Raw genomic sequence first — 13,688 nt, 5'->3', positions numbered from 1 at the left:
ATTGTTTGCGAAATATTTATACACTAATTTGATTGTAAGTCCATTTATCTATAATCGATATAGTATTCCGTTTTCAGACTTGAAACATAAGCCGTAATTTTTTCTTTCAGAGTAGCAAAAAAATACTCTAAACTTACGAAAGGAAACATGTGAAGCAACAACAATGCTCTTAAAATCCTTACAGTTAGGTTTTACTAGCAAAAAAATTTGAGACTAAAGTTTTAATACGACCAAATTTAAAAATCAGTCTATTGTGAATGTTCACTTGAAATCATGAGCATTTCATTTACTAATAAATTTAAATAAATGAATTGTACACAACACAATAAAAAATATATTACAAAAATATGCAATTAACATATTTTAAAAGTGATACCAATTTGTTTTAACCAGACTTAATGCTTTTTTTTATAACTCAGAAAGAAAAAATTATGGCTATAGTTACAATATTAAATACAGCGTAAGTATTCATTCTTGTATTAACAGTAGGCCTTTTCTTTTGTAAGGGTGTCGCAATAGAACAAGTAAAATAAGCACTACTTTCGCTGGCAACTCTGGACAAAACGGAAATTTTGTTAGGCTTACATATGCAAAACACATAATAAAATGTAAATTTAAAATTTCAAAAATGAATAATAATTCTTTGCAATTATTGGTACGAAAATTTTTTTTTAATGATTCAAATATGAATTTTCATGCTTGTATTTGTTACGAACAATAATAACTCGAAATACGAAGAATTAACGAAATCATTCGTTGACAGTTAACTGAAAATTTCATATGTACTTCCAAAAATCATTCACAATAGACCACGTTTTTAATCTTGGCAACAATGCGATTTGAGCTGCTTATTAGTTAATCGGTTTCAAAAAGGTTGGACTAAATAAGCGAGCAGTGTTGTTGTTTCATATTTAGTTATTTTTAAATTAAGCGGTTGTTCTTTTGTGATTTGCTTACAAAAGAAAACGCCTACTATTAAAATCAAAATTGGTTGAATTTGGCTGTCATATGTGGTATAGCTATGTATATACCATTTGTGGTATGGTACAGTTGAGATATTAATTATAGTGTTATCGTCCAAAATATTGTATTTAAAAAAATTATTTTTTATTATTTATTCTATTTTGGCAATAAGTAACACTCTTTTCATTTAGGTATCATATTTAATCCAAATTAATTTGTTGAGCAATTAATCTTCTCAATATAATTGTTATTCAGATGAACTTGTAACAAACGTAAAAGCCTTTGTTGTTGAATTCTCAATACCTGTACATTATATGATATTAGTTCATTTTCGACAAAGCCAAAATTAGCTTTGCCAAAATTGAAAGTAATATGTTTCTTAACAAGTACTGAACTTACTATCATTAAATTATTTACACTTATATACATTGTATATAAATTGTAATTTTTCTAAAATTTAACTGATATTTAGTAACTACATGTGTTACTTTTATTACTCCTTCTATGAATGGGACTTCTACAATATTTATAAATTTAATTCTGTTGTTAGCAGCTTGACTGATTTCACTCCAGATATATTCAGGTGTATTCACCTGTTGCACCAGGCTATTAGCTACCCTGGTCGTCAACGTTATTCGGTTTCCAGTTCCGAGGCACTCTTGCGTCCTTCATTGGTGACTGATTTTACGTGACGGGTACTAAACCCTGTGCACAACCCAAATTTAAAGTCCTGGGGATGAGACTCGCCGTACGCACTATTAGTGATCAACTTATTTTCATATTCTTTTCTTGATTTACTATTCTTTACTGCACGTTTTTATCTAGTTTTAAGACTCTGTTCGGAACAAATATCTTCCGGATACCTTACCTCAAAGATTCGTCTGTCATTCATTTATAAACCAGTTTTTGCTCAATTCGCTTAGATTTTTTCTAAAGAACTTGGTTTTAGTTGATGTGATTGGAGCGCTCTACTTTAAACAGTAGTCCAAACACACTTTTTGATTTGTTTTTACTTCCATTAGATAGATGCATAAGCTATATAAGCTAAATGGGAAATAATTAAAAAAATCGTTGTACGTTTCGTAATTTAATGTGCAGGCCTTTAGTCACCATATGAGCACGGAAAGATGAGATACCTGCTAAATTCTGGTCATAGTTGTTTGTGATTGGTTAATTTGTATTTGTATTGACACACCTGACTAGATGTAGTTGAATACACTGGCGATGTATTGAAGGCATGAGCCTATCCCCATTGATAAGCTCATGAAGATGACGGAGCTTCAGTCAGCTAACTGGTGACTGAAGATCTGGACATCAAATTACAAAACGAATATCTGCATGATACTTTTAATAGTAGATAGAGTTCTGTATTTTGAGGCGATGTTCAAACGAAAAATGGCCCAATAGTAGACTACTAAATATTTTGTATGTATTTTATTTCTAGCAGTAATAATACTGTCCTAACTTGTTAATTATTATATTTAAACATACTTTAAGAACATTTTAGTTTTATTTTTTTTGCTTTTAAAGTCTCAAATAGTATTTTAGTAAATTTTAGTTTTTTTCTTTTGCTTTAAAAGTCTCAAAATATGTTTTTCATGGAATCACAATATATAAAAGCTGATTAATGAATGAATTTAACAATTTTAATGTATTGTAAATTTTTTTTATTAAATATATGTTATGAATAAATTTAATGCATACATAGAAAGAAGAACTTACAAAGAGGATTATTGTTTATTAAATAATTTTTAAATAATATTATATAAAGAAATGTAACTATAAGAGAAAAATAATGCACAAGAGGTCTTAAGTCACAGAATGAATGAAGTAATATGCGATAAAAAAACATTAAAAACTATTGTAAAAAATTTAATTAAATAAATTTAAGCTAATCTCGCGTTCGAAGGCATAAGTTAAGTGTTAATAATGTTATATAGTAATGATTATATGCAAAATACATTATTTATTTTATTTGATTTCATAGAGTTGTTAATGTTTGTTTAATAATATAATTACTATTAATTAATAATAATTAAATTAAGTTTTGGTTTTGGTTCAGCTCGTCTAACTTAAATAGTAGCGTCCTTAGATTTTGTATACATGTATGTTTGTCTATATTTGCTTTCATATGTTTGGAGTTTTCAAAAATTTGATGAAACTACGAACGTACACATACATTTTATAAAAAATTATTTCATCTTCTATTATACCATTGTGCGAATTGAAATTTAAACTCTGGTTCTTTGTCTACCAGAAGCCGGAAGATTTGCCACCTGGTGGATTTCGTACTTTAATACAAGCGCGATTACCAGATTTATCCAGTTCCTCTGCAAATTTAAATACATAAAAATAGATCAATGTGAAATTTTTCTTATGTTTTCGGAGGGACAACACCTACCGCTAATGGAAAACGTCGATTCCTGTTGATTGCGTGTGCTCTCTACACGCGCACGACCTGATGGTGTGCTAGCCAAAGAACCTTCACTTGGCATTGCTACATTACCGGCCATTAGAGCACGCGATATAGGTTCTTGGTATGGTATTTCAATTTCTAACGCAGCCAAATTTACTTTCTTTAAACCACCATTAAGCTGCTCTTCATGATCCTCACCATTACGATCGTCGCCCTTTAACGATACTTTTCCTTCGAGTACATCATACACATATGGTGGTCTTATAGGTGTATTCAGAAAACGTCCATAGCCTTCTGCAACACGCACAACACCATTCTCTACGCAAATACGTCCGCGTACCAACACCATTTCAGGTACCCCATGACATGTCATGCCTTCAAATATATTAAAATCGCATGCATGGTGATGAGTATCTTTTGAAATAGTACGTGTTGCATTTGGATTCCAAATAACTATATCTGCATCAGAACCAACTGCGATGCGTCCTTTCTGTGGATATAAATTAAATATCTTCGCAGCATTTGTACTAGTGACTGCAACAAATCTGCATGGATCTAAAAGTCCTGCATGTACACCCTTCTCCCATACTACAGACATACGATCTTCGACACCATTGACACCGTTTGGTATTTTTGTAAAATCACCTTTGCCGAGTGACTTTTGATCCTTATTGAAAGTACAATTATCACTGCCGGTAGTTTGCAGATCATCACTATTTTGGGAAAGAGAGCACAATGTTAAAAAATAAAGTAATTTATTATTTGTCGAGTAATTGATATTAGAAGTAATTAAAAACAAATAAACACAAAAGTTAAATGTTATAACTTATGACTGATTTGTTTTAAATAATAAGATTCATTGCTTATCAAATAACGGTGCTGTTATCAACAATATTAAGTCCAATTTTTTTAGGAAACATTTGCAAATCTAATGCTGAGTTAACAATCGCAAAAAGCAACCGCACTATAGTAACATCCATAGTTCCACAAAATTTAATCAGCTAAAGTTTTGCGACAATCGGGAATGTTTTAGTCGTTTACATGGGGTCTAAATGTAGTCTAAATTGCTTCTTTGATATGGGAGCTTTGTGAAACAAAAAGAAATGAATACACCAGGCAATATGAAGACTCTGTACCATCATATGGAATAATACAAAAGTAATTTACCAAGCTTCGTGGTGGTAGAAGTATAAGCAGCAAGAAAGTTAAGGAGATAGATATCCTTAATAAGAATATGGAAGAAAAAATATTAAATCAATTAATAAAAGATCGTCAAATAAAAGTGCGTAAAATTCGTAGTTAAAATTGAGTGTGAATCTGTTTATAACTGTTTGTAAGAGTAATTACATATTAGAAATTTATGCCAATGTTGATGACGCACTTAGTAACAGTGGATTAAAACGCGCAAATTTAAGCACTTTCAAGCAATGTATGCAAGTTTTTTAGCGTAATCCCATTTCTAAAACGATTTCGGAGTAAACTGTATAATAGACATGTATACACCATTATACTTATACATCTGATATACATGCTCCAAGAAAGATGAGTACAGTTCAGCAAGAAAGAGTTTGATCTTTATTTTTTGAACTATAAATAGGTTCCTCAAAAAATGCAGAACGTTAACAGAGCAGTATTATGCTAAGCCTTCAGAATGCTTTTTAACTGGAACTAAGCCAAAGAGACCATGTGACGTTTTATAAGCTCTGGCATATGGCTTTTTTTATTCGTGTTTATGTTGAGATTGTTTATTTTCTATTAAAATCTTTTGCCTTACTTTACTAGGACTATGCTCGTTAATCCAAACTCTTCAGCAACTCTTTGGGGTTCACTATAATCTCCACTAAATCACTGAAATTTTCTATACTCGCTAGTCCCTATTTACAAACTATATTTTTAGTAAAAAAAAAGTAAACAAAAAAATATTCTAGCCTGCTTCTTTTTTTTAAATGCATTTTACGTATTTGATAAGCAAAGAATTATTTTATCATTTAAAATATAATGTAAACCAAGCAAATTTTCCCAGTTATGTCTCCCAGCAATGAAAATGATGAAATATTTTAGTAAAAACATAAAACACAACTTACTATGCCAATGATTTCATTAATTGTCTTGGTGTCTCAGCAGATTCGCGTATTGGTGGACTGGTAGTATATAAAACCTGATCCTGCTTTCGAACACCATTCATAGAACGTCCAATAGAACTTGCTAAAGTCTCACCAAAGACACAATAACCACTGCGTCTGGCACGACCGATTATTTCAGCGGATGATTTGCATGTGATGCTTGTTACATAAAGCGGAACTTTCATCTGTTTTATAGATGAAGTAGTATGTATGTAAGCGTTAGGTGAACAATGTTAAAAATACATATTATGGATAAGATCTTAATATATATTTTTTGCGTAAAAATAAATGAAAAAATAATAATTTAATAACATACATTTAACTTAAAAAATTATGAAAGTAATACAAACAAGCAAATATTAGTTGATGTATAGTTATTGTTAGTCTAATGAATTATTGTAGAACAATGCATTGACTTATGAAGTATGAAGTATGTGCAGTATTAAATAAGAATGGAACAACGATTCAAAAAAAAAAAACACTAAACAATTAACAGTTTTTGATGGAATTTTATAAGCAATTATAGAATATATCAAATTTATTAAAGGAATCAAGACGTTCTTGTTCAAAAACTGTTCTTTGTTTTAATGCACTGTGTATAAACAATTATAGTTTGATTTAAGTAGGCAGCTGGATATCGATTGCGCAAAATGGTTAAAAAGAGAGAGATATTAATTTTGTATCGATACAATTTTGTATTGACCTTTTAATGAGTAAAAACAAAATTTGGTTGAAGGTATTGCGCAGTACGATCAAAATCTACCCTACCCTTCAAATCATAATCTGTTAATGTTTCCCACTATATACAAAAAACATATCACATCACCCATAACTGTGGACAAACTTACTTTGCCAACAATTTCATCATAAATTCAGGTGTTGTCGAGTCGGGACGTAAAGGTGGACTTAATATATGCGCTGCGGCGTGATGGAAACATTCATGCTGATAATGTGTACCATCGGTGCCCAACGCTGCTGCAAGGGTTTCACCAAAAATACCTCGATTTCTGTAACGTTTACGTGCACGTGCCAATTCAATACCCGCCGATTTGCTCATAACATGTACTACATATAGTGGGCAATCAACCTGTACATGTATTTGTGTGTGTGTATATATATCGAGTGCGTTTATATAAGTGTTTTGTATTTCGTTGATTAATATATCGACGTACGAGTATGATATATTTACAGTTTGGATAGTAAATAAAAAAAATTGCACAATAAAACAAACAAAATAAAATAAACATAAATAAATTATAAGAACTTATACATATATATATATAAATTATAATATTATATATATTAGAGAAGTTGATATTTATGCTATAAAATGATTTAAAAAGTTTTTAAGTTTGTGGGTATCTCCAAAAGATCTAGCAAAATATCGAAAACATAGTATACCTCTAAAACAAGAATTAATTACAATTATCGAAAAGAGTTATTATCGCCTATTCTGGCTATTAAACTAAACTTACTAGTCATTACTAAGTCTAAGTTTTTGAAAAATAATAGGAACTTTTTACCGATGAATATATTTTCACAAAAGTTGTGTTTATTTATGTTATGTAAGTTTGTGTAATTTTGTCATCTTCACGTTGTTAGTGCAGTTAGGTTGCACTTTTGCTATTGTTTATTATGATCCAGAGAGAAATAAAAAGTTTAATTTACAATTGACTATAAGCTCACTTTTTAATGAGGACATTTTCAATGTCTGATTTAATTACATTATTAAATACAGTGTTAAAGTTTTAATACATTGATTAAACATTTTTTGTTACTATCACAAGTGTGAGGATGAAACTCATTTGAATAACTCATTTGAACACAGATCGTTTCGTGATTAAAATGTATGGTGGTCATTGGTGAAGGAAATATAAAGTACATATTTTTGTAACAAATTTGATTTTATGAAAAACCTAATTTTTGACTTTTGAAGTTGATAAGTAGATCTGCTATATTACAAAAGTTGTATAATAAATCTTTAAGATGCTGCCTCAATGAATGTGTAACCTATTGCTTTAATACCATTGTATCTAATAAAATGAGGTCATTCTGTATTAAATTAAGATAATTAAGATACTGTTTTTTCACTTAATATCTAACTAGAAGAGATTCTAAATTTTATTTAATATCTTTGAAGTCAAGTATTGTCGTATAATAATAGTTTATGTTTATTAAGCAGGTTTTGATATTTACAAGGTATATCCGCTTATAAAATAAAATACAAAACATAATTCTCAAAGTGTAAAATCTTAAATGCCAAGCTATTGATATGTACACAAGTTCAGATTATAAAAATGCTATACCAAAACCAAAAATACTAGATCGCATAATTATATTTAAAAAAAGAAAACAAAAACAAAAATTTTAAATCAAATAAATAAAAAATATTCTAATTTCTTATTCTAGTTCTTAACATATACCATAACTTTAGGATAATCTCTTATATCATTGATTTCATATTTATATATATATTATTACTGCCTTCGATTTGCTACACCTATAATGGCATGAGAATAAAACAACATCTAAATGGTATTATCTTTAACTGTAGCAAATGCTTGATATATAATTTCTTTTGTAATTAAAATAGTGTTCACACAAGGAGCTAAACCAATATAATATCATATCTTAGTAATTAGCTATGATGACTTGGATGTTATTATTCGTAACCGAAATAAAAGTCGCCTAGCTAAGATGGTTAGCATATCGAACGCGATAATATTTTAATATGAAATAATAAATTATATTTATATAATAAAATCATATATGAAATCTTAACTGTTCACATAAATTGAGACATATTTGAAACTCACTTGATGTGCCAAAATGCAAGCACGGTTCACAGCTTCCGCCTCAACTTCTTCCTGCCGTGACAATTCATGACCTTCTGGTCCAGTTATGCCAGCTGCCAACAATTTACCAACATTTTTGGCAATCACGTCACCATTTTCTGCATGTACCTAATTAGCATAAAAAACCGCAATGCAATCAATTTGCAGTTAAAAATAAATAAAATTTTACAAATACCTGTGCGACACCGCCTAACGAGCGAATACGTTCGAATGCATCCAAGAGTTCAGTGTCATTTAATTGATATAAGCCTTTGTAGGCCATAAACATTTTAAATGAGTTGATACCTAGTTCTTCGCACATTATTCTCATTTCATCGGCCACTGATTTAGACCACCAAGTAATGCCAACATGAAAAGCATAATCACAACAAACTTTTGGGTCTGCCCAAGCACGCCATTTGTCATAAGCTTCAACGAGTGATTCACCTTTATCAGGTAGCACAAAATCAACTAGAAAATAGAATGGAGTATAAGTAATTATTTCAATTGATTATAGGCACTATGTACTTACTGATGGTGGTGGTACCACCAGCAATGGCAGCTTTTGTGCCATGATAGAAATCATCTACAGCAACTGTGCCACCAAACTTCAATTGCATATGTGTATGTGGATCTATGCCTCCGGGTATTATCAATCTGCCCCCTGCATCAATTACTCGTACACCACCAGGTATTACAATATCAGAAGATGAACCAACAAATCTTTGAAATAGAAATATAAAAAATTTTATAAAATATAGTGATCATTATAAATAAATAATATAGAAACTAATTTTAATCAGTTTCCCTAGATTACTGTACGAAATCATAAACAGGTTTTTTGAACAGTAGTGAACTACAACAATAAAAATTCATTTTATATTATTTTAATTAATTGAATTTTTGACTGACCATACGACTGTTTCGAGTATTGCCAAATATGCATTCTCGGTGGTCTTGGAAATAATTCTTGTATTTAATTATTGGTAAATAAATTTTTTTGAAACTGCAAGTACCAGGAATAGAACTCATGTTCTGCCAAATTATGTCAAGTTATAAAAAACAAGAAACGCACGTAAATAAAACATTTACGATAATTACTACTTAAAAAAAACTATAACTATTAAAAAACTATTACGAGCATTACAAAATAAATTGAACAATTGACAAAATATTATTCTATTAATAATCACACTTTTTTCTCACCCACACTACATACCCGTAGCAGTCATCTGGGACTATTATATTTACTTCTTGGCGTATACAGAAACCCATTAAAAAGGACGTTTTCAAAAATCATTTAAAGTTTATATTTAATATTCAATTTAAAAAGTGAACTAGTATATTTACTGTAATATGGCTCCAAATATTTTGTTTGGGTAGCTTGAATTCCAAACCCTTTTACTCCCCTTGTATACACCATTGTACTTACTGAAACTACAAGTCCGATCGAAACCGAAACATTTGTCAATATTAAAAACATCTTGTCTGCAGTTAATTATTGTAGTTACTGATATTATATATATTAAGTACAGCTTGTAAAAAGTGAATAAGACTACAAGTATCCGTTTTTTTTTTTGAAGGATTTTGATTTTTTAAAATTTAATCTAAATTATATTATTCCTTTTGTTATGTGTCTTTGATATAATTAACTGTTTTAGATCATGGTTTCTAATTTCATAATCTGCCTGTGATCATTAAAAACTAATTTCAGTACATGATTTTGATTTGAAAATTTGTCTTAAATTATAAAGAATATTTTTTTAATAGTAGTGAATTATTTAATTCAACTTTTGTCTGACATGGCAGCTGTTTCGAGTATTCTCAAATAAGCTATCATTTGTGACCTGTTGGAAATATTTCATATATATAATTATTTTTAAATAATTTTGTAGAAGCTCAGAGTCAGTGTTGCTTAACCAAGGGACTCAAAGCCGTAATTGATTTATATTATTGTGACCTGAAATTTTGTGATTTACTGTGAAAGTTCTTCTGAAATTATGTTTTTACTTTTGTTATATATCTATCATGATATTTACCATATCTTAAACAGGGTTTCTAATTTAACATTGGTTTACATAAATATATTAATAATTAATTGTTTTAATGACCAAATATTTTTAATAATAATTTTGATTTTTTAACGTTCAGTAGTAATTGTTCAGTAGTTAATACACTTTTTTAAAAAATTGTTTTTGTTTTTTAAAAAATTTTATTTAAACAATAGTCTATAGTGATCATCATCAGTATATAGTATCCTGATGATGACTATAGATTATAGTCGAAATATCGGATTAAATAATATTTTTTTAAAAACCAAAAACAATTTTTTAAAACTGTTTATTATTTAACTACTGACCAATTACCTTGTTAAAAAACAAAATTATTATAAATATATTAATGCATTATACGTTCACATGGAATTGAAGTCAACTATCAATCAAATCTCAAAACTACTATGATCACTAATTCTATGTTTTTAATACAAAATATAAAAAAGTATATAAGTATACATATATCTTTATTTTTTCTTTCTAAACTTATGAACATGGTTATTACATTTAATAATTCTATATACATATATATACATAATTACTATCATATATTAAATCACTATCATTTTCCATAAGTTAAATCTCAAAACTACTATGATCACTAATTCTATGTTTTTAATATAAAATATAAAAAAGTATATAAGTATACATATATCTTTATTTTTTTTTTTCTAAACTTATGAACATAGTTATTATATTTAATAATTCTATATACATATATATACATAATTACTATCATATATTAAATCACTATCATTTTCCATAAGTTTAAAAAGAATTATTGTTTTATGGCTTGCTTAATATACACATCTTATTTCTATGTACGTCTACATAGGTATAGAGTTTTCATATATAAAGTAATTTTCGTTACTCAAGATAAAAGTTTTCATAAGTTAAGTGTTTCAAAACTGATGAACCTTACTGAGTCTAGTCACTGATGAACCTTACTTATTAGACTTATAATTTAATTGAATAAGATAATGTGTAAAGTGTTTTATAACCAATATACTCACTTTATTGTTCCATCCTCAATGTAAATGTCAGCCTTAAAGGTCCTATCGTGATTAACTATTTGTCCATTTTTAATGTAGACCCTATTTTGAGCGCTCTGCGAAAAATCAATTTATTATATATATTTCAACAAAAATCCTTGTATTTACCTGCAAATGTATTGGAACCTTTTTTACTGGTTTTGGACTGGTCGACATTTTCTGTAAATAGACTAAAAATGTGATTGAAAATTAATAAAAATATATTGACGTAGGTTATTAATATAGGTCACAGATTATAAGTACTAATAGTACAAAAATTAGTGGCGTTATAAATTATAATTTGAAATATTACGAAATAATTGACTATTTTCAAGTACAGCACCACATGAAGTTTATGATAAGCAATGAACTATGAAAACATTTCATTTATTTAAAATTAAACGTTTCTATTTGTTTATAAAATAAATGTATATATACATTGTATATATTTAGACAATAAATTAAATATATATTCTGAAGTAGTAAATGGTTTTAAAGATATGCGTACAGGTTGTTGTCTTTGACTTTAAGAAAAAATTGACTGTTGCCCATACATTGTTTATGATTTTAATCTGGCAAACAATATTGATAAGATAATATTTTGTGCAAATATCTGTAAAAGTTTGTATAGATAATTTATACATTATGTTAAAATATACACTATCTCAGATACCGAACCTCAAACGTACAGAACACTTTATGTTTTTATAAGAGGAACAATCGTATTCAATAGAGCGATAATTTACTTCATATTCGTATGAAAAGGCGTGTTTATTATTCGAATACTTGAAGTATTCTTAAAATGGGTAAATGTCATAAATTATTGCCTAAAAATTTAAATTTTTGTGATCTAATATAAATAAATAATATACTGAACTAATTATGATAATTGCATTAAAGTGTACACTTAAAAGTTCTTAAAAGCCTATTAAAGTTTTAAAGGAAAGTGAATGGGGTTTTCCAACATTTAAAACATGATTTGGTAATTGCTTACATTAACTACTAAAACAGAATGTTTCGATACAATACTCGACTCTGTTTAATAATATATATCCCCTAAAAAATAAAAGCTTATAAATTCATTGTTTTGTTGGATGAAGTCTCTGAGTCTGAGATATTATTTTGAGATTTACGAGTAGTTAGTAGTCACTAAAAGCCTTGCAAATTCAGTGACTGGGGACGCCATTCAAAGTTTAATTTATGCATTTAACTATAATAAATATAACTAACTATATAATATAATGCATTGTGATCTTGGTAACAGACCAACTTTTTTCGCTATGGGACATTATTTTCTTAATAGATGCATCTTCAAAAACATCAATGACCGACTATAATCTTCGCAGTTAGACTATTTGTTGGTTTTCGATATCTTCTTTATTTAAAATACACTCCACAAATTTACAACTGTTAAAGATATGCAAATTGAAAATGTCTTGATAGAACTGTAGAGACCATTTTGTGATGACTCATAAATAAAAATTTTTGATTTTATGCTTGGGGTTGTTTCCGCTTATTTGTAGAAACAACCCCAAACTTTTTAAACATAGACAAGTTAATGAAAATTGTGCTGGAATGTATGTCTATTTAATACAGAAATACATGAGTCACTAAATACTCAAAGCTGGAGTAATTACATTAACTGATTGTATAAATGGGTTGAACACCCTTAAAAGCACAACAAGTACAAATAATTTACAATAAATTCATCTATACAACCAATTGATAATGCTAGTATGTATAATATTTATCATTATAACTTAAGATTTGACAATAAAAATTTGCTATGATTTTCATTACTCAATTACTTAAACCAAAATTACATTTTAAACAGAATTACTTAATTACGATAATAAAAATATAGAATGACAAATAGTACTGACGTGGCATTATAAAAACTACTATACTTATATGTGCGAGTATGTATGAATTATTTTAAGAGTATTGTATGGATGAACTTATCATTTAAAATAATACACATATAAAGACATATAAATAATACATTACTGTATATTAACTTTAGCCAGGCACAAAACGTTTTTAAAGTGGTTTGAAAGAGTTGGCTAACAGATATATTTTCTATAGCTGTGATGTAGTATTGATAAAAATATTGATAAATTGATTAACCCGTTCATACAGCAATAAAGCATCGTTAAATTTTTTAGCAAAAAAAAAACATGTATCAAGAAATTAAACTTTTTATAATTTCAATCTGGATCTATATACGCCAGTTGAATGACGCAGCAGGAATGTTTATGTTTCAAAAA

The 13,688-nt window shown here is 28.4% G+C and overlaps 1 protein-coding gene across 3 annotated transcripts in view; it reads right to left on the bottom strand.

The window, feature by feature from the left end:
- Positions 1–2,616: 2,616 nt before the first annotated feature.
- Positions 2,617–13,688, bottom strand: part of LOC119678882 (dihydropyrimidinase-like) — a 37,841-nt gene continuing 26,769 nt past the window's right edge. For 2 of the 3 annotated variants that reach the window (XM_038090961.1, XM_038090962.1), the window contains 8 exons: positions 11,551–11,612; positions 11,404–11,498; positions 8,869–9,059; positions 8,533–8,807; positions 8,319–8,465; positions 6,351–6,589; positions 3,365–4,092; positions 2,617–3,293 (listed from right to left, as the gene is read on the bottom strand). In XM_038090961.1, the coding sequence (XP_037946889.1) occupies positions 3,214–3,293; positions 3,365–4,092; positions 6,351–6,589; positions 8,319–8,465; positions 8,533–8,807; positions 8,869–9,059; positions 11,404–11,498; positions 11,551–11,598 (1,803 nt within the window). In that variant the 5' untranslated portion in view covers positions 11,599–11,612 and the 3' untranslated portion in view covers positions 2,617–3,213. Of the gene's footprint in view, positions 3,294–3,364; positions 4,093–5,463; positions 5,688–6,350; positions 6,590–8,318; positions 8,466–8,532; positions 8,808–8,868; positions 9,060–11,403; positions 11,499–11,550; positions 11,613–13,688 lie in introns of all 3 variants that reach the window. The other variant, XM_038090963.1, reaches the window with a different exon arrangement.

This window comes from Teleopsis dalmanni, chromosome 2 (assembly GCF_002237135.1).
Source record: "Teleopsis dalmanni isolate 2A chromosome 2, ASM223713v2, whole genome shotgun sequence".
NCBI lineage: Eukaryota > Metazoa > Arthropoda > Insecta > Diptera > Diopsidae > Teleopsis > Teleopsis dalmanni.
The sequence above is the reverse complement of the archived record's forward strand: the minus strand, read 5'-3'. Positions and strand labels throughout refer to the sequence as shown.